Source organism: Coloeus monedula (genome assembly GCF_965178545.1).
Source record: "Coloeus monedula genome assembly, chromosome: 15".
Classification (NCBI taxonomy): Eukaryota; Metazoa; Chordata; class Aves; order Passeriformes; family Corvidae; genus Coloeus; species Coloeus monedula.
The window spans coordinates 18,981,085-19,008,253 of NC_138795.1; the positions used below are offsets into that span (position 1 = coordinate 18,981,085).

General features: G+C 41.9%; 1 protein-coding gene across 3 annotated transcripts in view; it reads right to left on the bottom strand.

Annotated features, from left to right (window-relative positions):
- KCNIP1 (potassium voltage-gated channel interacting protein 1) overlaps positions 1-27,169 on the bottom strand; it is a gene marked incomplete at both ends in the record, with an annotated part of 196,185 nt that overhangs the window by 67,380 nt on the left and 101,636 nt on the right. The window contains one exon of one of the 3 annotated variants that reach the window (XM_082291130.1): positions 23,323-23,422. The exons of the other annotated variants lie outside the window; for them this stretch is intronic. Within the exon in view, the coding sequence (XP_082147256.1) occupies positions 23,323-23,422 (100 nt within the window). Of the gene's footprint in view, positions 1-23,322; positions 23,423-27,169 lie in introns of those variants that run through there. 3 annotated transcript variants of the gene reach the window in all.

The window sequence follows — 27,169 nt, forward strand, 5'->3', positions numbered from 1 at the left end:
ATACAAAATACTTGGAAGAGTTTTTATTTTTTAAGAGAAGTTTTCTGCTTCAGCATGTTCAAGTTAATTATTCTGTAACACTCAGGGCTCGGGAAAAACACTCTCACAGTAGCATGATTAAAAGTCAACGCAATAATAGTGCCCTGCCAGCTGTAGCACTAATTGGATTTCTTAATAGGATCGGATTGAAAAGGTTTAGTTTGGATTTTGCTGAGGGAAAAATAAATGAGAGACAAAATGAGAAAAGAAAGACTGATCCAGATATCAGATACAGGTTTTGCTCCCAGTTTGCCCACTCACCTCACAAGCAACACGGGACAAATCACTTTTGTCCCCAAGCAGCTCAAACATCAATTCTGACAACCACTTATTTATGCAAAACACTTCATTACTCTTGGACTGATCTTCATACTGTACAGAACTATTGCTAAAACCTTCACTAAATGAGAATGGACTTCAGTTTGCCACAAGAAAGGCACAAAACCCCAAATGAGACAAGATGCTATAACAGCCAGCAGGTGTGGAGACATGAGTATAATTAAAAGCTTTTATCTACTAAGTACTGGTTATATGGTCACAGCAGCTATAATGAAATGCTGGAGCAACAGTTCGAGTGATCTCTTTTCTGACCCTTTACCTCATCAAGCTGTTCTACACTTGAATTTTTATGGGTAAAATTCCATAGCTCCAGCTTCAAACTGATGGAACAGGAACTTTCTGTTTCTCTCCGTAGAATCTCAGCTGTCAGTTGCACATCTTGGACCTGCAGACCTGAACTTAGATGCTTTTTTATTTTTAGATGCTTCAGTTCTTTACTAGCTACATGATCCTTCTGCAGTTCTTTGTTATCTATGTTATAAAGGAAAAACCAAGCAAGAACATTGGTTCATCTCTGAGGACACAGGTACTACACTTTTGCCATCAATGCATTGCTGTGAGCAACCTTCCTGGGCAGGCTAATTTCATGTTGAAGATTTGCTGAATCAGAATATACTAGAAATGAGGAGGGTCATTTGAACAGAAACCATGATTTATTTCATGCATAATTGTATTATTTATTTCCCTGAGGTCTATGATTAATTTGAATGCTGAATTATTTGATGGCACTGAAATGAGAAATTAGGTTGTTTGCTACTTCTGACAACAGATGAATTGGGATTTTGGAATGTTTCCATCCATTGCTACAGCAGAGTAACCTTTGATTTGCCTTCTAAATCAAGTTTGTATAAAACATACATTAAAGAAACTTGCGTCTTTTGAGGGAACTGCTAAGGAAAAGAAAAAGTAAAAGCTCTACGGATTAAAAGTCTTTTATTTATCCTCAGAGGAGGCACGAAGAGCACATCTGTGCTGCCTCTCCAGCCAGAGCTGCTACCTGCACCACCCCTGCTCTTACGTTTCCCCTGTGAGATGTCTATACCTGCTGTCACTAAGCAATCTGGTACATTATATGTAGAAGAGGTTTTGCTACTTTCATTCCGATGAAGCCATTTCTTTAAAAAAAACCCATGTTTACTAAAGCAAATATAGGACAGATTTTAAGACAGCTGTCAGGTCACTGAAATCAATCCCCCCCTGCACTGCGCAGAACATTGATGGGATTTGGTCATTTTCCTTCCCCTCTTCCTTCACTGAAAACTGTGTTTTCCTTCACAGCTTTTCTGATACTGCATTGCTGCATCACAGGGTCTTTTGGCTAATTGCTGTAGGAACAGAAACCGGCAGTTCCCATGGACCACCCAACTAGCACCCAGCAACCGTGAGCCAGGCTCAGTGCACACACGTTCATCACAGCCCTCAGGAAGGGCAGTGTATAAAGAGTGATCAATGAAATTCATGCTCCAGAGTGAAGCATTTCTGCCAGGTGAAGACCACAAGCATGGGTTTTCTGCTCTCATCCTGGGCACTATGTAATGAGCATGCAGTGCATTTCCCAGCTCAGCTACAAGCCACACTAGAAAATTATAGGTGCTGCTTTCCCAGCATGCTAAGTGTGCTCTGAGAGGCATTCCACATGACAAAAGCGAAAATGCTAAGTTTTGAATCGATCAAGCTGGCTGTCACCTGCTGTCATGGCTTAATTGGCTCAGCCCCATGAGGCTGCTCCCTTGCTCCCCCTCAGTGGGATGGGGGACAGAATTGGAAGCATAAAAGTGAGAAAACTCATTAAGTGAGATAAAAAGTTTAATAACCCTGGTCAGGGTGAATAATGTTTCCATTTGCATCACTTGTCTTGGGGTTTATTTCTTTTTGTTACTTTCCTTTTCACTATGGTTTATATTTTTTAAAGGATTCCTGACAACATGTCTGGACCACAGTACACTCAGAGGAGTTCTACTGTATGTTTGTGAAAGCCAAATTATTTCATTTTCTATTATACTTAAATGGCACTAAGCTTGTAAAAGGTATTAGACTTGACAACTTACATTTTGTGACCTTCGTTCATGATGGTCAGTTGAATTTTATCAGTCTCTCTCAGTGCCTCAAGAGAACCATTTTTGGTTATGTTTGCATATAATTTACCAGAATTTCAATTAATTTCCTGATATAACTTACTTCACACACTTCCTAGAACAAACGCTTTTTAGATTCATGCAAACACACATAGGCAGTAGTCCAGCTACCTACAGTGTCTGTGTCACATGCACCTTGGCTAGAAAAATGGTGTTATATTCATCTCTGGACAATAAGGAGCACTTATCACCCTCCGAGGAACCAAGAAATAAGTGTGCTTGGTGACATTCCGCTGCAGTGTTTGCAATGCCATCTGCAGGAAAGCTTTCCTCAGCGCAGACCAACCTCTAAGAGCCAAAACCTTGCATCACTCTGGGAAGGCATTTGGCCTAGAATATTCAAGGGTTATTATATCTTCCGCAAGGAAAACTCAAGAATAGATTATTTTCCCCTACACAGTTGGAGGGGAGAGTTCAGATGTAAACTGCCATTAAAATACCTTTAAAAAGTGTGTTCGATACAACAGTCTGAAATACAAAAAATAAGACTTCTCTGCAGGAATAAACATTGAGATATATTTTAAAATGGAAGTTTGGGTGGATTTTTTAATGTAACTTCTCATCAAAAGCATCATTCTCTAATACATTTCACAGTTCATTCATGCTGAGAAGTACTTCTTATCTTCTAAACCTCCAGACTGTTAGGCTGAACAAAATGCATACAAATTTGCTTTTAACTGTTTCAGCACATTGCCAGAGGAATATCCCTGATTCCCAAGCAGCAGCCATTTAAGCCGGAAAATGAAGTAAAAAAATTTCATCTTCACTGTTATTTTAATCTAAATGAATCAGTTCAGTTTGAACACTGTTAATGAAGGCTCTCTTTTCTGTCTTTCAACTGCAGTAACATGGCAGCTGTGGTTTAACCTGATAGGAGATGTAATAAAGACAAGGTTTGGAGAATCTAGAGAAGAGGGATCATGAAGGATTTTGAGGAGACAGAAACAGAGCAAGGATAGGAACTTGTTCTATTCTACTCCAAATCCTCAGTCGTACGTAATATGTACCTAATTTTACAAAAGCTACGAATTCTAAGGATTAAGAAAATATTAAAGAAAATATTTTTACTGTACAACTTTTCCCTAAACAAGTTACTGTTTACTTTCACAAGAGACAACCACACAACTAAGTTTATGACTCAGTTCATACTGCTTTGCTCCCCTGCCTTTATCTCCTGCTATATTCTTTGGGAACAGAACAAGCTGACCTCCCATACTGCACTCGGCAGGCTGCTAATATTTATTCTACTGTCCACCAGGATTTTGCCTGAAGTCAAAACTAAGCAATGCATTTAGCTCAGCTCCAGAGCACTCCTGCTCTCTACAAGCCTGATCCACCTGTGCAGCTACACAAACTCCTTGGCAAGGAACTCAAGATTTTGCTACACTAAAACAATTAGAAAGTCTATTTACAACTAAATAAGCAATAAAGAAAAAGCAATTTACAAAAAACTGTTTCAGAAGCACTCAATATCATTCAAAAAACAAAAAGGTTTTGAAAGTCACACATTAAAATTTTTAGCCTGAAGATATCTGTAGAAATAGACTATTAAATAAAGAGTTTTACTTGAGAATAAACAAGACAAACATACCTGAGGCAGGTGTACTGCATATAAGTATTCCTCCGCACTATTCAAGGATTCTGACCTGGTATCCAGCCCTCCGTGCACCAGCACTCAGCTCAGGTGCTCACCCAGCAGCAAGGGCTGCTCCTCAAAAGGGCCACGTTTCACACAAACACACTTTTCCCAAGCAGAAACGCTGCATAGTGAATGGACCCCAAAAGTTAGACTAACAGTATATAAGCAAATGTTTAGCAAATATTTAGCAAGTATTTGCTAGCATTCAGCAAAGAGATGGATATACCCCCAGAACACACATCGAGACATGCTGCAAACTCAGGTGTTCATTACCCTGGAATATATCTACCAGGTTTAATGGAACCAGCTGCAACTAAACTCCGAACAGGCGGGCTGAGTTACGGGAACTGACAGGCTCCCACCTCCGCACGGCTCTGCCGGCGGCAGCTGAAGCTGGAGGTGAGGGAGCGCTCGGTGCAGGTGCGGCTCCAGCGCTGCCCCGGCCCCGGGGACGCTGCCGGCCCTGCCCAGCTCCTGCAGGTGGTGCCGACACCCCTGCCCTGCCCTGCCTTGCCTTGCCTTGCCCTGCTCTGCCCCGCCCCGCTCTGCCCTGCCCCTGCCCAGCTCCTGCAGGTGGTGCCGACACCCCTGCCCTGCCCTGCCTTGCCCCGCCCTGCCCCGCCCCGCTCTGCCCTGCCCTGCCTTGCCTTGCCCTGCCCCGCTCTGCCCTGCCTTGCCCCGCCCTGCTCTGCCCCGCCCCGCCCTGCCCCTGCCCAGCTCCTGCAGGTGGTGCCGACACCCCTGCCCTGCCCTGCCTTGCCTTGCCCCGCCCCGCCCTGCCCCGCCCCGCCCTGCTCTGCCCCGCCCTGCTCTGCCCCGCCCTGCTCTGCCCCGCCCTGCCCTGCTCTGCCCCGCTCTGCCCCGCCCCGCCCTGCCCTGCTCTGCCCTGCTCTGCCCCGCCCCGCCCTGCCCTGCTCTGCCCCGCCCTGCCCCGCCCCGCCCTGCCCCGCCCCGCTCTGCCCCGCCCTGCCCCGCTCTGCCCTGCTCTGCCCTGCCCCGCCCCGCCCTGCCCCGCTCTGCCCCGCCCTGCCCTGCTCTGCCCCGCCCTGCTCTGCCCCGCTCTGCCCTGCTCTGCCCCGCCCTGCCCCGCCCTGCCCTGCTCTGCCCTGCCCCGCCCTGCCCCGCCCTGCCCCGCCCTGCCCCGCCCCGCTCTGCCCTGCCCCGCCCTGCCCCGCCCTGCCCCGCCCTGCCCTGCTCTGCCCCGCCCTTCCCCGCTCTGCCCCGCCCTGCCCCGCCCTGCTCTGCCCCGCCCTGCCCCGCCCTGCCCCGCCCTGCCCCGCCCCGCCCCGACCCTCCCGCTCTCTCCAGCAGCGCTGCCGCCACTCAGGCCCGGGCTGGGCTGGTGCCCCAATCCTGGGAAAGGCACTGCCTCTGAATGCAAGGCTTCCCTTAGCACACACAGAACAGAAAAACACTACATGGAGGGAGGAACTGTTGTCCCTTATCCCAAACAGTTTTCTCTTTGAATTCACCTGCTATGCATGAACTGGGACAAAATGCTGACAGTTTGGGAAACCAAACAGTTGTCACATTAAGCAGATCCTCAGAAACCACCAAAAACCTAAAAGGAGCTGGCGCTGTCTGGTGTTGAAAGTTGGAGTTGATTTTTTGGTTTTGTTTGTTGGTTTTGAGCGGTATTGTTTTTCCCCTAATTAGGTAGTAAGTCAAAACTAATTGTTTTAATGAAATAACTTGACTTTAAGAGGTACCAAAATCCAGACAATTTCGGAAAAGTCCAGGACTTCAGAAAACCAGGATACTCCTTTTCAGGTCTGGCTATTAAGATGGATAACTTTTAAAAATAATTTTGTTTGAATTTCGTCAGCAGCTATTTTAGGAGACATTTCATAGTCTGTTCTGACAGTTGATCAGTCCAAATCAGTATTAAACCTGTCACTTTCACCAACAGTACATTCACTCCAAACAGGACAGTGAGCATCTTTTGTACTTACTCACTGAGCATAGATCTTTCAAGGTGATGCTTTGACTTGTGATACGGCACATGTGCTAGACATTAACTGAAAACTACCTTTAAATATTCAGTATTCTGTGATTGTATCAATGATCAAAGAGAGAAATTCTACTTATTAATTAATAAACCAGGATTTAAACCACAAATATGGAGCAACCAGAAATAGGGAGCTGTCATTCATGAAACATAAATCAGCATTTTCTATTTCTTTTCCCACCCAGCTAATTGCAAACAGTAATGAAGCATAGACAAAAACTCAATGGCTTTTTTGGGGAAAAAATTCAATGCCAAAATGGCCTATTTAATCAATTGATAGTAATTGTGTAAAGAACATTATCTAAACTTCAGTTTTCTGAGCAATTATTGCAACAGGAAAAGCATGAAACTAGGGAAGAAGAGAGAAGGAATTCATTATATTTCTTTCATGGCAAAAACCTGCAAGAGAAATTAAAAACCCTAATCTCACCTATATTGATGTTGATATTTACAGCAGATTCTCCAAGCTGTGCGATTCTGTAACACATATCACTCACATACAAATATTTACTCTTAATGGACATTTTTCCTTGAAGGAATGCTAAAATGTGTACCAAAGCAGAAGGTTATAACTGCTATTGTCATTTCTACTCAATTACTGCCTACACAAGAACTGTCAAGCAGTGAAGGCAAGAGAAAGAGAAACACCACCACTGATGGTGAATTTCCTGGCTTTTATCACTGTGTCAAAACATTATCGTTCTGTAATCACAGGCTTTCACGTAAAACAGCTCAAATGGCAGGAAAATCCCAATGCAAAGCATTTTTAGATATCACTTTAGTGATGGCAAGGAGCAGGATTAAACACGGCTTATATTCAGTAAGCAGGTACTTAAAGGAACTCCCACCCTAACCACGGGCCAGGCTTTCCACAGCACGGGGCCCTCCGGAGGCTTTGGAGCAGCTGCACCCTGTGTAGGCAGCAGGAGGGTGGTGGGAACGCCCTGTGGAAGGATCCTGTAACACAGCGACTTACCTCCAACAGGTGTTTACTGCCATGAAGCCTTTCCTGGAGTTCCTCTGCAAAGTTTGGGGACCAGGAATCCTGTCTTTCATCAACACACAAACCCAAGTTTAAACTGCTTTCCTGTGCCTCAGGTTTCTGAAGCCAAGTTATCCTTGGAGTCTCTTGCCAAAGATACCTTTTGCTCTTTGGCTTCGTGAATATTAAAATTGTCTCTATTACATGTTGAACCTAACTAATGATACTGAAAGAGACCTGGACCAGAGTACCTCTTGGGAGGAGATACACTCTCCTGGGAAAGGGGAGCACACACTCAAATCTCACTTCAAAAGGAAGGAATTTTACCCCCAAACCAGACTAGTGCTCCAGCCTCTTGGGCTGGAAGTTTCTTCTCAGGCTCCCCAAATTTAGTTCATGGTTTCCTCTGCACCTGCCAAGACTCAACTCTTACTGTTCTGTGAACTACCTTAACTTCAAAAAGGAGCTCAAATGAAATGTGTTGTGTATATGTCACTTTCAGTAATTTATTTTTGGCTAAAACTAGTTATTTAAAGGTGTCAAATTTATAAAGGAGTTTGACCATTCTGCTGCATAAATATTTTAACTGAAAAGATCCAACACCAATTCCACACTTTAAACCCCAGCACAATGCTTCCCTCGTGATCACAATTCATCCCTGAAACACATGAAACCTACAGACAGTGCAGGGGAGAAGACACCCTATTATGACAGCAGATAATGACATATCAATGTATTATTACAGCAGTAAGTCCACAGCCAACCAAAGCTGCTCTCATTAAAGAGCAGCACCTCTCCAGCTGTGTGTGAATCACACACTTTCAGATACAGACATCCCTGTACAGCGCTTGCAAAGCCCTCAGGTGGGAAGCCAGATTAGCCTTAGTTACTTTTAATGACATTAGGGGAGCACACACACTTACCATACCTCTGCTCACGTGTAACCTTCACTCCACACAGGAGGCTCTGTTACTACCTGCACAGCTTTGTGCGTATCCTGTTTAGATTTGTTTCCTGCAGAAACCACCAGCGCTCACAGCAGAACTGCACCGAGACACAGGATCGCTTCTAAGCAGCAGTGTTGTAACAGAGGTATTTATATGTCTCAGCAGCTCCTTCCCCTCAAGTCATTCACACGAGTCTTTCCCTGGAAATGAAGCATGAAAGTGTGGGAAACTATTCGCAGCTTGATGACTGCATTTCCTGCGAGCCAAAATACTAGGACTGTGTGAATACACAAATCTTATTTACAAATCAGGCTGTTAGAAAACTTGGATCCAAAAGGAGGCATCTGTGTGTTTTCTGTGCTACAAATAGTTACAACAGGTTGCCTAAAACAGCTTATTTCTTTGGCTAGTGGGCAACAGTAATTTATGAAAATTATTTATTAGATATTTGTATCTAAAAAAAAGTACATTAATTTACAAATTATAGGTTTTTCGGCTTCTGAAATGTTCAAGGAGTGTCTCTGGGTCAAACCCTGAAACTGTTACCAGACTCCCTGGGTGTGGAAAGCAGAACACAAGGGGAGTTGCAGTGCTGTACAGTTCCCAGGCTGGCTGCTGGAGCATGACCATTTCTCTTTCAAATCTCAGGATGAGCCTCCCTGTCCCCAGCTAAAAGGCAGTGATAACAGAGGTGTGTGACTGATATATTCCCCACTGGTCTTACAGGCAGCATTGCAATTTTCATAGTATCTTCACCAAAGAAAACCAAACCATACAAACCTAAAGGAAAGAATTCAGGCAAATGGCTCAAGTTTTGCATTAAATACAGCAACCTTCCAATTAATTCATGGTGCTTATAGCAAGCACGACAAAATCCTTGGAGTACTCTGTACACAGATACTGAACCCTGCCAAGACATCATGAGTTAGGGTCTAGTTACCATCTCATTAAAATACATTGAACTGACATGGATGAATTCCCTTGTCTGCTTTCATAATCCCAATTTTTATGTTTATGCTACACAAATTTTAAATGACTAAACAAATATCAAGTCTAAAATCCAAGTTTTTAGACTTTTTTTCCCTCACTTAAGACCTGATTTTGTCACAATACTGCATGTATTACAGATCTTCGCAAGATGAGTAGCTGGAATCAATTTTATTGTAAGAACCACCTCTTTGTTTTAATTAATTCTTGGACTAATAAGTAATTCACTTATTATTAGAAGGGATGACAGGCACCAGAGCTTGCGGCAAATCATCATTAACACCAACAGATGCTTTAGTCCCATTATCTAGGAACATTTAAGCTGAATGTATCTGGGTGAAAGCCAGGCTTTCACTGAAAAAACAGTAAAATATATGTTTTAGCTGAGTGGGTCCCTGTAAATACATGTCTATGCTATGACTTGTCTCTAGAATAAAGAATAACTGAAATGACATTGTCTGTACCTTATTTTTTAAAAAGCAAAAATCTTGAGTGGCACAATTTTTTGTAAGTTAACATTACTAGAAGAGCAAACATTTTCATTTAGAATTTGGAAATGAGAGAAAGCCTGATAGCTTGCTATGGAATGCCATCCTGATCTCATGTGTATTTAGTTTATAAGTCAGTATTAGGCTTTTCCCTACAAACCAGATCCCATCCTCTCAACAGCTCTCAATCCTCACATCCCTTTTCAAGCTAAAGGTTTGGGGATTCTGTTCACATGGAATCACAGATTGATCACTTAGAAATTATTCCCATCCAATGGATGTCCCCCACTTTTCAGGCACAACTCCTTTGGTTGTATGCTAAGGCATGTTTTGAAATATACCTTTCTTTTGAAGAAATCAGTGTCAAACTATTGATTAGGAAATTTGGGAGTTAATCTGGAATAACTGAAACTTCCAGCATTGTATCATGAGTTTAAAATTATTTCCTGTGATGTTTATGATGAACACCAACATACAAAAGCCTTTATACTATCTTTGAAGTAAGGAAAGCCTGGTGTATTTAAGGCCAGCAAAGAAGAGTGACAACAGTTTTGCTTTGCTTGTATGCATAACTTTTGGTCTCCCTTTTAAACTGTCTTTATTTCAACACAGCAGTTTTCTAGCTTTTGCCCTTCTGATTCTCTCCCTGATTCTGCTGGTGGAGGAGTGAGAGAGAGGCTGTATAGGGCTTGGTTGCTGGCTGGGGTTAAACTGTGACATAGCTGAAATGCAAAGCTTCTGAGTTATGGGTAAATCTAAACACTTTGGCTTGAGTAAAAAAACCCCACCACTCTGCACAGATAAACAAACAAAATGAAGATAACCATTATGGTTGCTAAAACACATTGCTGGAATCAAACCTCCTTTACATTCTTAATAAACAATACATGGTGCAGGGTCTGGAAAATACCTCCCAGACAGAATAATAATTCACAGCTATTGGGGGGGGGATTTTTTTTAACCCTACCATTTCTCTTCCACTGAGGTTTCCTGCTCCTGCCTCTGCAGCTGTCACTCTAAGAGTCATCAGGCATGAAGAAGAAAAGCATGAGATGCCTGACTGCATCTGTGCCTCTCAGAAGAGTAGTGGGCACACAACAGGCTTGCAGCCAGGGTGCAGTGGCCTGCAGTTTGCATGTGACTTTCCAAGTGCTCTGAAGAAGGTCATCTGGCCTGCTAGCATGAGAGCTGTAAAGAGGGGAATTATTTGATTGCTGGAAGTATTTGGTTTCTGCAATCAACAGACTACCTAAAAAATGAATATCTGAAACCCATACTCTAGGATAAGGTGCTAGCTGGGAAAAAAAGTAAAGAGTTAGTAATCCAGACTGCCAAAGCAGGAGGATAAGGGGAACGCAGCTTTTTGTGTGTGCGTGAACATGTGAAAGAATGACCTTGAGCAACAAAAACAGCCACCTCTAGGAAGTGGTAGTATACAGATATGCCTGGAAAAAACATGGCATTGATGACAAGATTGTTGAATTAAGTAAATATTTTCTTAGATGATGTGGAAAAAAACAACTAGAAAAGGGAGCACCCAAACTGGATTCTAACTAAAAGTATGGAAACTGATAAAATCAATGACATGGGACTGGATTTTTTAATAGGTAAGGGAGAGGTTAGAGGACATTTAGGTAAGTCAGAGGGTTTGAAATTGGTTGGGCCTGATACACATCCATGGCTAATGAAACCTCAGGGGTGTCAGCAGTTATTGGCAACCCAGTGTTCTTCAGAACAGGATGACTGAAACAAGATAAATACACTTCCTGTCTTTGCAAGGGGCAGAAAATGAGAAAACGGGGAATTAGGTCTCTATCTATCAGTTTAGCTGCAGTTCTTAGAAACAAATAAACCCAAACAATGGGTAAGCAGACTGAGAAACACAAGAAAATGAGTGGTTTCCTGATTGGATCTGTTCAGAGTAATTGGTGTCAAACCAATCTCGTTTCCTTCAATAGTACAATAGATTTTGTGTCACATCTTTACTCCTCTAAAGCTTTTTACAGTATTTCATCTCACTTTCTTGTATATAAGCTAAGAAAACACTGTCTCAATGAAAGTCTTAGGGTGGCTACAGAACTAGTTGAAAAACTACTCAGAGTAGTGTCAAAGATTCATGCCCTAGGAGATACAACAAACCTGAGCCCTATCAGGGGCTGCCTTACATCTGCTATCAGTCATTATGAATGGCAAATGAATTCATTTTCTTACTATATTTGCAAGTAATTCCAAGTTGGGAAAGGAGGGAAAATGTAAATTAAAAAAAATCTTTAAAAGTTGGAGACTGAAACAAACAAAACGAGGCTTCTATTGAAGAGGAACAAAGCTAGACATCTACCTCTACGTTAGGATAATCACTGCAAAAATGTAGGGCAAGAAAGAATTTTCCTGGAATTACAGCTGCATTAAAAATTTCAGGAGCTATAAGGAATTAAAACTCATATGTTACAAATAACAGGCAACTTCTTTCTACAAATACATCACTTACAAGACAAATGAAATAGCCCTTCTACTCTTCTCCACCCTATCAAGGCCTCAGTTGAGTATAATCCAGTTCTGGGTCCTGTACAGCCAAAATGATAATAGCCTATTAAAGAACATCCAGACCAGTGAGACTGATCAATAGTCTAATAAACAAGATCTAAACAAATTGAAGCTGCTCAAGAAAGAAGAGGCTAAAAGCAAATGAAAAGTACAGTAAAGACCAGGACAGAAGAAGAGGTAAATCTGTTCTACATGGCCTTGGTGGATCTGAGGAGCAACAGGCTTCAAGTTTAGCAGGAATCAATCTGGTACGAGGAAAAAGCTTTCACTGAAGGTAACAAAGCATTGAAATAAATTGCCTAGAGGGATTGTGGAGCCTCTGTGTTGGAAGAAAAACAGTTCCAGAATCCAGTGAGGGATTGACATATGGATCAAATTGGGTCCAGAGGAGTCTGTGCTATGGCTGTGCCTCTGCTGCTGTAAGCTCACCCTGCAGCCTGCCAGCTCAGTGTCACACAGAGCCTGGGGAAATCACTGACAGCAAACAGATATTCTGTATTTGATATGGAAACTGCCTAAAAAGGGTATTTTCTCCAGTCGCCATGGCCATCCTGGCTACATTCTGCCAGGATGTAGTACTGTGTATTAGTACTCACTATTACTTATTAGTAATATTAGTACTCACTTTATACCACAGGAAATAATAAAAATTTTTAAAAGTGGGGGATGGCAGGTGGTGGTGGTGGTGGTGGTTTGAACTATTTCCACCTGTCTGGGTCTAGTTTCACACACAGTATTTTAGCACAAACCTACGCTCGTGAATGAACTGAATTATCTCTGTGTTCCTGCTGGTGCATCCTGAGACACTCCTGGGTCACATCTGGAGGTAACTTACTCCTCCTGCAGCATGGGCTGTGGCCTGCTTCCTGAGAGCACAATTTATTAACAACTACCCTGCTACTGCACAGGCCTAGAACTCAATGCAGGTGTACCTTTTTCCTACTTTCCTGGCTTTTGGTACTTCACTAAGTTTGCTACAGAGTCCTGTATATATTCTGGATAAAAAATGCTTTATGGGGTACCTGGTAGCTTGTGACTAGAAAGGACTCGGCTTGACATCAGCACTGTCCCTATAGGTGAATCTGGAGCCAGCCAGCAGAGCCAGCTGGGGTGCTGGCCCTGTGCTCAGCTATTCCTCCCACTGGAATTTTCTATTTCCACTGCCTTTGTCCTGGTTTATAGAGGAGGGTGCTGTCATATTGCTTCACTTTTACTGAGAGGTTGCTTTGTAATTTGCATGCAATTTGTGTATTTGCACAATGGCGTGCCGTGGAGTTCAAAGCTATTTTCTCACTTTCAAAGTAGTCCTTGCGAGTAAGTTGTCCTAAGTCTGATGTGCACCAGGCTTGTAGTTTTGTTCTTGATTGAGTACTGCTGTGCTATATTCTTTTTAAAACTCCAGCTATTCTGGGAGAGGCGTATAATTTAATATGTTCAATAGTTTTCTTGTCAGGCATTCATGTACAACTTCCTTCATCTTGCATTCAGATGTTTGATATTCCACAGTAATTGGATTTGCTGCATTTGTGTTTACTTTTATGACCTAGAGTAAATGCTGCTTTTTTAGCCAAGGACTGTTAAAGTTTTTGCTGAAGCCTACAGTAGCCTGTCCTGGAGGTTTTCTGACGCTTGCAATGCCAGTTTTCGAGCAGTTCAGAACTGTTTTCGCAAGGGTACTAATGTACAAATTACTATAGCCTGAACATTCCATTAAGCAAAAAAAACAAGCTCTTCCCATACAGCAGCAGCTGTGGGCACTCAGTGTGGTCCTGTTAACCTGCTATTTGACCAGATGCACAGCAATTCAGGTTATTATTATCACTGGGCAAATATCCTAGCAGAGACAAGGAAGAAAAGCTTTTCTCACAGATATTGCTCTGAAGCCCATTCATAGGCAGAACTGGCCTCCCCATTGAAAACAAAATGAGAAATCTGAAGATACAGTGCAGGACAGATCTTCAAAACTTTCTGCAGGGTCAGCACCAATGTCCCATGGAACTTGGACTCAGGAAGCTGATCTAGGACTGCAGAAAACCAACTCTGTGAAGAGGAGAGCTGTAGGACATCTGAAGACTAGTCCCACCATCTCTGCCTGTAAAACTGAAATCCAGTCCAACAACTTCCTTTGCAAGCATGACCAGACATCTACGGACAAGTGGAAGACTATCCCTACTGCCATAGGGGATGCCATCCCATGGCTCAGTAAGCAGGCTCTGTGCTTCTGCCAGCTCTGTTAGCTCACTGCTCAGGTATTTACTTTGGAACCAGTTTCTTTTCCCACTGAATAGATGTGGGAGAATCAAGATGCAGGGATGAAGGCAGGAGAGAGGCCAGGAGTAATCATAACTTAAAAGACAGGGCTTCAGGACATTATTAACAGGCCACACATTTTAGTTTGTCTCTGATGTTTGCACTGGTAGTATGCAAGTTTCTCCTATAAGTCTCATCACATTTTTCTTTCTTCTCAACAATATGTGAATGTTGTGTCAGGAATTGTCTTTTCTGCTCAGGATCAATGGTAGCTCCTTTCAACCTTTTCCTTTGTATTTAAGAAGCCCAGCCGGGAGTTCTAAGCAGCTGAGCTCAAAAAGCTGCTTTTAAAATCAAGAAGCAAAAGTGCAAACAGCTACAGGGAGTGCTACTGAAACCTTTAAGAGGTGGAAAGGAGAATAAATGCTCCAGTACAGCTGGCTGATTCCCAGTGTGTCCATACAGGATGCACGTGGCAGGGCTTGGTTGGCTTGTTCTGAGCGGGACTGACCACAGGTTTTTCCCAAACATCTTTGCAGGGACAAGCAAGTGTTAGAAATTTGAAGAACCTCACTGTTCTTCAAACCCTCTTGGTCTGCAGGGAGCCTCAACATAGGATCCTCAAGTTTTATAAACAACAGAAAAAACTGAGGAAAACAAGTGTTGGACAGTAGGTGAGGGACAGACAATGGTGAGCAGATGACCAGGAATAGCCAGTGCTCCTCCTGACAAGGAGAAAAAAGCTAGCACACAGTCCTGCTAAGAAACAAACTTAGGTCAACTGGAAGCAAGTAAAACATTCATATTCTTTGCAGAAAAACCCAGAGAAAGCAATTACTGGAGCTATTTTTACTTACAAAGGTGAAAACCATCTTAGGCTGTGGTAAAGGAAGCAGCTAATTGTTCACATGGGTGAGAGATTTGGGTCTCCTCCATTCCAGTACTGTATAATGATTTGCTTTTATATCCTAGTATGTTCTCAAGTAATATTAGACTGGTAGAGCAGCTCACATGCTGTCCTAGACCAGGTGCCCCTTGAGTTGCAATGTATTCCCCTCTGCCAAAAGAAAGCCTCAGCTGCTGCTGCAGGTATCAGCATGACCACTGTGCATGACCACTGGTCCCACACAGGGAGACCCTTGAGGACTGGCCATGGAAAAACAGGAATGCAGAAGAGCCCTCTGGTCCGTAACTTCTCTTTGGTCCACTGAACCTTGACCATTCCCAAGGCTTTATTTAACCTGTTGAGATGCTATAGAAATGCTTTTTATTCAGACTATTTCACTACTGTAGGCTCCCTTTCTGCTTTTTTTTCTGATGCAGGAAGATACCTCCTGAAGTGGGATCCTCAAGGCCCTCCTCTCGTGTTCTTTTCTGGGCTACCTCTTCATCCTTTGCGTTTTGGTTCATACAAGGCAATGATCCTCCACCTCAAAAGACAACTGAGATTCTCCTATGGTGTATAACACTGTGACCTCTAGCAGAACTACAGTATGTCACCACTGATGTACAAGAACATTATTTCCCTATATTTTCAATGAAATACATTAATTCAGTGTATATTAACCAAGGCATTACAAATTAGTGACTGTCTGTGAGACATTGTGTGCTCAAAGAATTTTAAAATGTGCTATAGAAAGCACAATATTTTGAACTATATGATAAATGAAAATTAAGATGTGTCACATTTTTATGGAGTACCTCTTCTTTTTCCCCTCCTAAAATATGCATATTGTACAGTAGAATTTTCACAAGAATGAACTAGAGAAAAACCCCACCTTTCAGAGCATGTCGGAATTAGGTCATCTCAACATTGTTGGGATGTTTATTGAATGCATATTTTTCTACCATTTTTCAAATGACACAATAGAAGAAGTTCTTTAAGTAACAATTCAGAGGTCAGGACAAAAGCCAAAAAAAGGGACAATTTTGACAAGTGGTAAAATCCTTTGAATCCAAGACAACTGAACTAGGAAGCAATTTTAAGCACAGAAGCATTCCAGTTAGGACAAAAGTGGGTCAGGTATTTAATGGAAAACCACAGATTAAAGCAAAAGTTTTTTTCCACTTCACAGTACAGCAAACTCGGATTAAATAACAAGCCAGAAGCTAGATGGTTTTGAGGTACAAAAATAAAATTGACATTCTGTCAATATGGACTTAAGATTAGTTAGTAAACAGAGTTCAGGGAGTGGCCCAGCGAGGTTATGTCCACCACAGTGGGCTCTGTGGGAATCATGGGGTCACAGAAGTTCCCCTAACCTTTCAAGAAGATCTGAGATGATGAAACTGTAAATAGAGTGACTCTCCTATCAGGTCACCAATTCCCCTGGTAGGAATTTTCAGTAGCATGCGTTCCCTTGTGAATGGTGGTACCACCCCTGCCATGGGGCCACACACCATTACTGACACAGGAACAGCAGCTCCGTCCACCAACACAGCAGCAGCACCCAGGGCTCACCCTTGTTTGTGCTGATACAGTTTCCCTGGGGACACACAAACACTACCAGTTCCTGCCTGAGAAAAGAAGTCTCATCATTTTGTGGAGCCACTTTGAGCAACCTGATCTAGTGGATGGGCAAGGGGCTTGGAACCAGATGATCTTTAAGGTCTCTGCTAATCCAAACCATTCTGTGATTCTGTGATTTTACAATTAGGAGGATAAAATCTGTGCTGGTGCAGTTGTGTACTTCCCAGGTGCTCTGGAACTTTAAAATGTCCCTCTAGAGCCTCTCAGGATACTGTCTCCAAACATTTACACTGTGTGGCATCACCATGTATTTGTAAACACAAATATTTTTATCTAGTTAGAGTATGAAAATGGATTCCTGGTGAGCCTCAGTGTCCATGCCCTGGGCCTGGCTGTGCTCACTATGGATTAATGGCTTCTCAACACCAAAATCCGCTCCTCACGCTCATGTACCTTCTTGATCTCTGGGGCAAAAGTAGTTTATACAATTGGGACATGAAGTGTGAGGCTTTTTTATTATTTAAGTATTACTATTACTTTTAACTCCTTTGTTGGGTGTTTAAGTAAAGAAGCTGCCTGGTCTGCACAACTGGAGAGTATTGCTCACAGTCACAGAGTACTGAGGTAGTAGCCAAAGAGGTTGTAGGTGCTTTTGACTTCTCAGATACCACAAAGCAGTGCTTCAGCATGGTGGAGAGAAGCTTTTACAGTTTTTGTGATTTTGAAACTCATATAAATATTTTCATAGTCCTAATTTGAGTGAATATAGAGTTGTGTAATTATTGTTGTATCAACATCTCAGAAGTCTTTTCTCAATAAAATACCAAAGAAATCAAGTGAAAAAGATTCTCTTTTCTTTACAAGAGTTCCAATCCAAATCATGATACCAGGGAATTTGTGGTTCCACAAGTGGTGTTTAAATCCCAATAAAACAAGGGGTTCCACTAGTCCACAGCAAAAAGACTCCTCATTCCTACCTAGTGACAAAGGGGAAAAAATTGTTCAGCTTCAATCAAAAATTAACCAAACAAGCATAGGCCTCATTGGGTATCACAGCTACTCACACACACAGGCCTCTGCAACAGGCTGAAATAAATTATTCAAGCTGCTTTATTACCTCATGAGATAAGAACAAAAAGTGCTCATAACCTGTATTAACTGGAATTTTAAAGGCTGTAGGATATGTATATGGGCAAATAAGTTCACCTTACATTGTGCAAGAGCTGTCTCTGCCCTTGAGCAAATAATAGCTATGCTTATAAATCCCAAATGAATAACTGGACCTTATAAGCAGTCTCCCTTCATATGCACACAGATCATTTTCCTGACAAAAACACTGATCAAACAACCCTTGAAATGAGGGCAGCTATCCTTAAATCAAACAGAAGAAAAAGCTCTGTGCACACTATGTTTGAAAGCTGTGCAAATATACTCACAAAAATCAGGGCCATAATACAGCAGTTTTCAGTTTCAGGAGAAAAGCCATGTGAAGAACAATGTGAGAATTCTGCATTTTTTTTACAACAGTTTTGAGTGACTGTTGATTTGCCTGCTTTTGCATAATATGCTGGATGGACTAACATCTGTCCTGACTGCTCTAGCTAGAAACAAGGGGCAACATGATCACCCAGGGCACTGGCAGCATATGGGCAGTTCTGTACCTCCCTACTGACTGAAAAGCATGGAAAAGGGAAGTGTGAAAAATGAAGGAAACGGCCTTGGAATTCTTTTAAAAAGGAGCCTGGATGAATAGGAAAAAAAGGAACCCGTGCCAGAGCCTTCAGGCTCCATTTCACAGTACCGTGCTGACAACTGCTCGGGCGGGCTGGTCAAGCTCAGTGGCTGGCAGTCACAGCAGCCCACGTTCCTTAACTCAGCCTCTAATTGTCACACTCTGCAGGTACTGTGCTTCCAGAGACCCAGTTATTTCCAAACTCCCTCCACAGAGGTGACTCGTCAGGAATGAAACCCTCCCAAAAGATCCAAAGGAGGAAAGGATAGTGCTGATGCCTGGTGCTCTTGGACTGTCCCCAGAACTCACAATCCAGCTGCACCTTGTGCCTGCTGGACATCTCAGCCTCACTCTGTAATTTATGATAGCCCAAGCAAGGAGCATGATCACAACATGGGACTAAGTACAGTATTTTAGGTTTGTCTTTTGGGAGGAAAGAAGGAAAGAACATTCACTACTGATTAAAATGCCTGCTTGGCATTTGTGCTGACAAAATCCATTTGGGTTTGTCTCATTACCATGTCAGGCCTTCAGCTACAACTTCCCCTTTGCTCTTCTCTGACAGGTGAAGCAGGTTAGCCACATTTAGATGTCTTCTCCCTCCACTCTCTGATCTACCTGATGGATTCCAGATGATGTGTAAGCAACAGACCTTACCTCTCCCAAGAGGTCAGTTCCAAAATTACCAGATCCTCTCACCCGCCTTGCTGTTGTCCTCTACCTCAGATGATGTAAACTGAAGCTGATAAAAATCCTGACTTGCCTGCCAGAATAAAAGTAACCCTTTTGCTTGATATAGAGGAAGACCAGGAATGTCAGCAGTGTGCCAGTGAGAGAAACCAATTCTACCCAGTCACTGTGATACAAGACAACATTGAAAAATTAATTTGGAAGACAGAATTTTTACCCTGTTTTTAGAAGTTCTCTTATCTCACATTGTAGTAGGAATCAGAGAAAGACTTAATTCTTTCCCATCCTGCTCTGTCTGCAGGCATGCTCCTCCCCACCTGAAAGAACAGATACATTCTTCTGCCCTAACCTGCTTTCCTGCCTTTTTCATCTTGACAGTTTATTAGGAATTATGCACTAAGACAGAATCTTACTTTGTCACTTTCCACATCTGAAGTAAGCATGTGTGCACTGAATACAAGAAAAGTGCAGCACTAACTATATTCACCTGGAAAGCATCAAGCACTTTCAGTGGAAAGATTTTTCAAGTGTAGGTGATAAGAAGAAATGTAAAATATCCAGCTGATATTACAAACAAAGAGTCATGTAAGATTAGTGGAAAAAATTAGGATCCTGATTGTCTATTACACCCACCAAGTCTCCTGTGACAATCTCTCATCCAGCTTCTAAGGTGTGAATTAGATGATCACTATGATGAGCCTGTCAGCAGTGGCAGAACGAAGAGAGAAGTTTATTACATGCACAGCAGTGCATAATAGCACACACTGCTAGCAGATTCTTACAGTTTACAGCCTGCTGATCTAGTACCTCTCCATGTAAAAGTTCCAAGTATTTTATGGTCATGGTTAAGCTTGGAGGAAAATGGATCCAGTCATTACTTTTAACTCCATTTTACTTGTGAATAAATTGAGTATGTAGAAAAAAAGACATTCCATCTGTCTGAGCACCATCTTGAAGACGTGAGAGGAAAACCTCTGGCACACTCCTGTCAGTTAGAATGTAGAAGACCACGGCAGATGGTACCAAACAAGTTTATTTCTGTTCAGAAGGTCCCTGTCCTTTGGTTATTCTGTGCTCACAAAAATGGCACAGTCCTATTGGCTCACATGAGTGCACAGAAGTGATGTGTAGGCCAGAGCTTGCCTGTAGGTATTAAATGCTTTCTATTGAGTTTATCAGCCAGTCAAAAAAGCCAAGAAAGTGCAAGAATGTAAAAATCCCAAAGCTAGAACAGGAAGCTGAGTACTTGCTCATCATGAGTCCACATTGAAGCATACACCCCCAAAGTATGTTCATCAATGACAGCTGAAACCCAGCTGAGGGCAGCGAGAGTCAAGGACTTGAACTCCAGCACCAGGATCTCCTTTTAGTGACTGTGATCTTCCAGAGAGCACATTTATTATCATGACTGGCTGGAAGGGTACAGAATTTCAAGAAGTTTTGCCTGTTTCTTTCCAGGGTAATTTGAGCCCTCTTCCTCCACTTAAAAATGTATAGATTTTATAATCTATTTTTTAAAGTCACTTTGAAAGTCTCTCTGTAGAAAGTATTGATGAGTTTGAATGATAATTACAGTGGTTTCAACGCACAGTTTGTTAGCAGTGTACTTTTGTAAGCTGCTCAGTATAAACAAACTCCACAACAGTTTGGGGGAACTGAAACCACAGATAGGAGTTATCTGGGCCAAAGGCAAGGTCCAGCTATTCTGGCTATTGCTTGCTAGCACTCCATATGCTGTGCTTGAGGTTGAGCACACACCTTTCTACAGCTCTGTGTTTCTGTTTTCTCTTTGCTCAATGAAGTCTGGCAACAGAAATTTGTTTCTTCCTAGGATAACGCATGCTTGTGGAATTTATACTCTACTGACAGTGTAGATTCCTATGGAGCATCATACTAAGTCCTACAGCATTATGCAGTGCTATTAAAAATAATGGAAGTTACAAGTAGTTAAAATTTGTTCTCACTAGAATATTAAGTATAATTTCTTTGTATAACAAACAACATGTGAACGTTAAGAACTAACCTATTGTAATAAACAGTCAATAGTCTCTGCTGGAAATTATTGAGAGACAACCTCATTCAAGTCATCTTACCATTACAGCAAAGCAAGCAGCAGATCTCACAAGGACCAGGGCTTCATTAAGTATGTGTATGCTGTTCTTACACAAGGGTGGACATGGCAGAAGCAACTGTAATGAAGCCATAATTGTACACATGTTCCAACTACAGAGTCTGAATGCCAGCTTCACCTGAAGTTCTAACATATTACTGTGAAGTTAACCTCATCCCTTTTTCAGTATAATTCACAGTATTTTAATGTAAATTTCATCAGAAATACAACTAGACATTATGACGATTTGCTCTGAATTATTCAAATATTCCCAAACTTTCCCTCTTCTTAGGACTCAGCAATGTGCCACTCCCCCCTCATGACATGAGTACAGCTCACAGGTACACTGGAGACTGGGTGCTGGGAAGGAGCAGCTACCCAAACCCACGAACTGCCCTCTCCTAAAGCTTCCTTCTTCAATGCTCTATTCTTTTTTAACCAAGTTGTTAAATAGAATCTGCCCTTAGAATGCATTCAGACAGACAATAAAAGGATTAAAAAAATCCAGGTGCCCAGATGGACCAATTAATAATGGACTTTGCTAGAGCTGGAGACAGGAAATTACCTGTACATCAGGCACCATCTAACACTCTCTGTGATAGGAGCACACAGACATCTGAAGACTCACAAAAGACAGACTAAATGGATTTTTCTGTTGTCACTCTGTCTTGCTTGCACCATTTGATTATTTCAATAGCCCTGGAAAAGTTAGAGCTGGTATGTAAAGCAATTGCTAAACAATCTGCATTACTGCCTCAGCTTCAAAATCAAAAGCTTTGCATCAATCATCACCACATACCTCTTAATTCACCCAAACATGAAAGTAAGGAAAAATGCTCAAAGCAGCAGGAAGTAGGAAAAGCAAACACATGCATGAGAACTAAAAGCACACAATCAATGAACCAAAAGTTTTGTAACTTTTCCCTCCGTTTATAGTACTTGCTGCTAGTCTCCAAGATTCTTCGAACCTTGTACCAAATATTGTCATGTAAATAATATGAGGCCAGCAAGCTCACCTCTTCCAGGCTGTCATAAGCGCTGAAGCAGAAAGGAATAATTGTTCTGTATCTGTGGTAGCTGAAGGTTATTTTAACACCTGCATGTTTCTTGTTTACCATGAAAAAGGACCCTCAAGTTTCTAAAAAAAGCAGCTGTTCAATATTCAAGAATATTTAGGCACACTGTAAATCTACTCTCCCTATTAAAAAATGAGACTCTGCTCAGACATGCTTTGATTTATAAAGCTCACTGTCTAAAATTCATCCCTTCTGCTTATATTTAATATTTGTGTGCTTCTACATGAATTACATTGTTTATAAAAACAGGGAGGTACCAAGAATTAAGATATCTTTAGCAGTCAGCTCCCTCAAACTATATTCTACAAAGCATATTTACATTTCAATCAGCAATGTTTTCCAAAAACATACATGAGAATAGAGAGCAAGACCAAACAGATCTGTTAAAGATAAATATTCTGAAAAAGGGCTGAATTGATTACGACAGAAACATTCATCTAAGTAAGTTCAGTAAGGTTTTTGGACTTCCTGTTAATAATAGCCAATAGCTAAAAATAAACCATGAAATTTCTAGAAATTAAAACAAATTGAGAGGATATAATGATAAACTTACTAAAATTTAAACCTTTCATTCAGAGCTTTGGGATGTGACCTGCAGTTTACTAAAGCACATAAATCTGTATTGAAGTTCTTGAAACAACCTTAAACATAAACAAAGAATGGTTTAAGATTGTCACATTTATTTTCAGAGTTGCAATGAGAGCTACAATACTATATAGACATTTAAACACATTTCATTTGCCTAAAGAAAGCATATAATGTTATTTCAGTTACCTTTCAGCTCCCCTGATACTCAAACGCTGCACATGCACATACAGATTAAAGTAAAAGCCTCTGCAGCAACTGGCTTTCAGAATAAAATATTTTCTATTTCTTAATATCCTACCTTCAAAGTTGTCTTCTAGGAGACCCAGATGCTCAAGTACCTTCACAAATCCAACAATTATCACCAGTACAACAATCATTTCAAGTCCCTCCAAGTTCATCTTGAAAAATTATTTATGTAAAAGCATCTTTTCTTAGGGAGCGTCCTGACTTCAGAGTTAGACTTTAATTAAAAAGCCGTCCTAGTCCAAGACATGCCACACAACCAGATAAATACAATGCTAAAGAAGCCCAGAATATCCGCACCATAAAACATTTCCATTGACAGCCAGATGAACACAGGAATGTAAGGAAGTCAAATCTTACCATGTCTGCATCACTTGCCTGCATGGATACAGATGTTTCAGTCTCTAAGGCAACAGAATATACAGTAACCACTGTGTTCAGCATTTCCTCTCTGACACAGCCAAAATCCACCAGATCTGTTTGATATCTAGTAAAATTTTTCACACTGAATTACAGCTTCAGAGGGATCTTATACTTTAACAACACAGAGGAAGAAGTCCGACTACTTTCTTTGCTTGATAGTGAAGTTCATAAAACTCAAAGCAAAAACATTTCATTAAGAAGATGCCCAATTTCGGTATTTTGCCTGGAATACAGGTACAAAAGGTTAGCTATTTGTTCAAGCAGCTTGTTTTCCCACACTGCAAACACATTTACAGGAATCTAGTAAAATCTGAAATATTATAAGAACAGGTTTGTCAGACAGAAATCAGATTAAGTTTGAGGGATCTATGAGAAGCAAAAGCCTTTCCCCCTGCCCCGGGGGCTTGTGTAGATATTAAACAACTGCCCTTGGTGCAGGTCAGCTGCCGTTCCCATGGCTGTCCCAGGCGAGGAAAGCCAACAAATGGCACCAAGGACACAGTGTGCCCATGGCCAGCACTGCGTGCAACTGACTGCTCTGGCTCGGGAAGCACTTCCACGAGCGCCCAAAAACACTGAAATTGCTTCCATGCCCTTGGACGTGACAGTTAGGAACAGATTCTCTGAAGGACCTTATTCTGAGCCACCTAATAGCAGCCATTAGCAAGCACTTGTCTGTCCTTCCTACTTACCTTCCCTTAGCTCTCCAGATTTGCAGCCAGACATGCACAGAATTACAAAAAAAACCCTGCATCCTTTTGAAAATAAGGCCACTTTTTCTGGTAAATTTTGATTACTTGGTCTCCAATGACTGAGAATTCTGTGCACAACATCAAGTACCACACTCATCACTGTTTTAACTTATTTTGGGACAATCTAACCTGGAAAGATAGTTTAGATAGACAGATAGATAGATGCGTGTAAAAGTAAAAATTTACATTATTATTATAATTATTAAACTACTGCATTAATAATACTGTTCTGAAAGCCTGAAATCCAGCTTGCTGTTTCAGTTACTGGTTTTTTTAACTGTTTGTGTACTTCTATCTTCAGCTGATGCTTTATGTTGATGTCTCCCAGGACACTCCTGCCCCGGTACATTAAGCACTGGGATGATGCTCTGAGTTCAAGGCTGTCTCTGTGATGAGTGGACCGTCCTGAGCTGCACAGCGGACCCTGTGTTGCTGTTCACAGTAGAACCAGTTCCACAGATTCTTTTGAAAGCTGTAATTGGTTTTCTTAATGACTTCTCCAAAGCTTTGCTGTGTAGCAGGGTGTCCCTAAAGACCGGAGTGAAGCTGTTTTCTGTATGAGTATTCCAATATATTAATATTTATTAATATTTTAGAAGTATCAATTCCTTATCAATATCATTAGCATCAATGACATCCACAGCTTTTCTCAGGTACCCCCCATTCAAAAATAAATCTTATACTTTTCTCTTCATTATTGAACTCCACTTGAGGATCTCACAGCTGTTACTGGAATTCTCCTTGAGCCTAAACACTCCTGAGAGGAGGTTAAGAATTTACTGAAATATCAAATCCAATTACCACAGAAATAAAACCACCTTTGGGACAGTCCAGACATAAGTTATTATAATTTAGAGCAATAAACAATGGTTGAGTACAGAAAGCAAAAGAAAGAAACACTACCTGATGGAAATGGACTGGGACAGAGGGTAAAAAGAAGAAAGTAACAATATTCATTTTGGTCAGGTTTAAAATCTTTGCTCCTACCAAAAATGAAATGAGCTGGGTGATGCCAATAAGCATTGAAAATTAATTTTATTTCTGTGTGGGAAAGGGAATTTCTCACAGTCCAGCTCACTTGTACCTCTTTTCTGGTTTGCTGCTGCTCTCAGCTGATCTACCAACATAACCAATTAAGAAATACAGAATTTCTTTTTCTTGTTAAAATGTCTATTTTGTAGAAAATAAAAATGTTCCACAGAAATTGATATATTCTTTTTCTTTTTGTTAAGAAAGCTGCATTTCCATAGCAGCCCAGCTGTTTGACATGCCAAGGCATCCTCCCTTCCTCAGAGGGATGGAGTACCTTTCCTATGAGGAAAGGCTGAGAGAATTGGGATTGTCCATCCTAGAAAAGAGAAGGCTTCAGAGACCTGATCGTGGCCTTCCAGCGCCTGAAGGGAACTTACACAAAAGATGGGGCAAGACTATTTACAAGAGCCTGGAGTTACAGGACAAAGAGGGAATGGGTTCAAATTGAGAGTAGGTTTAGATTAGATATCAGGAAAAAATTCTTTACTGTGAGGGTGGGCAGGCCCTGGCACAGGGTGCCCAGAGAAGCTGTGGCTGCCCCTGGATCACTGAGAGTGTCCAAGGCCAGGCTGGACACTGGAGTTTGGAGCACCCTGGGATAGTGGAAGGTGTCCCTGCCCATAGCAGGGAGTCTGGAACTAAATGACCTTTAAAGTTCCCTTCCAACACAAACCATTCTATAGTTCTGTGCTTCTCCCTGCTTGGATTCAAAAGCCAAAGTCCAAGTTCTGCTTTATCCCAAGTAGAGCAGAGAGATGCCCTAGCTCTGCGCACAGGTCCAGTCAGGGGGCCTCTCCCACCCCCAGAAAGCAGAGAAGGGACTCTGCCTTCCCCTTATGACACTTCTGTTACTGAGTTATTGGTTGCTCTGCACCCTAATTCCTGGAAGCTACATGAGGATTCCTCTTTTATCAGACAAAAAAGAGCAATTTTTTTAACCTAGAGCACTTCCCAGCTGTTCTCTGACCAGCCCAATCCACCAGTAAAGTGTCTTTGGGGAGAGACAGGGATAGAGAGAGAAGAGAACCTACTCAAATAAACTCCAATCAAAACTTATTTAGCCTGGGCAAGCTGACAGAACAAAGCTGCAGGCTGTGTGTTTCCTGCTCGTTACCTTCTCACAGCAATAGATCATATTTGTAACAAACTCTCAATATAATTTTCAGTTGTTCTTTTTTGAGTCTGAGCAATTCACTGTGCAGGAAACCACTCCTGTCAACAAAGAAACACAGGAGTGTTCTGGGAGGAAAATCTCCACCTACCATTATCCATGACTATGCAATTCAGCCATGCACATGCAAAGCAGCAGGGGAACTGCTGCCCATATTCCTCCCCTCTGTCCAAGGAGGAAGGCTGGGTGCCTGGCATACTCTGACACTGGGTAAAGTTTGAACTAGTGCAGAACTGGGCATCAAGATGCCTCTGGCAGGTCATATGTTGGGCAAAATGCTGGGGACCACACAGATAAATGGCTCGTGCCAGTGTCAACACCTCACTTGTGAGAAATATCTCCCTTCTGCTCCCAGCAAACAAGGAGAGATCTCAAAGTGAACTCACATATGCATCAGAAAATGGGAATCACGATAGCAACAGGGAAAGCACCATGACAGTATCTATTTGTTAGTTAAATTTTCCTGTACAGCTACCCTTAAGGGCACATCTAAGATTTGGCCCCACAGTGTCTGTTCACAGTGC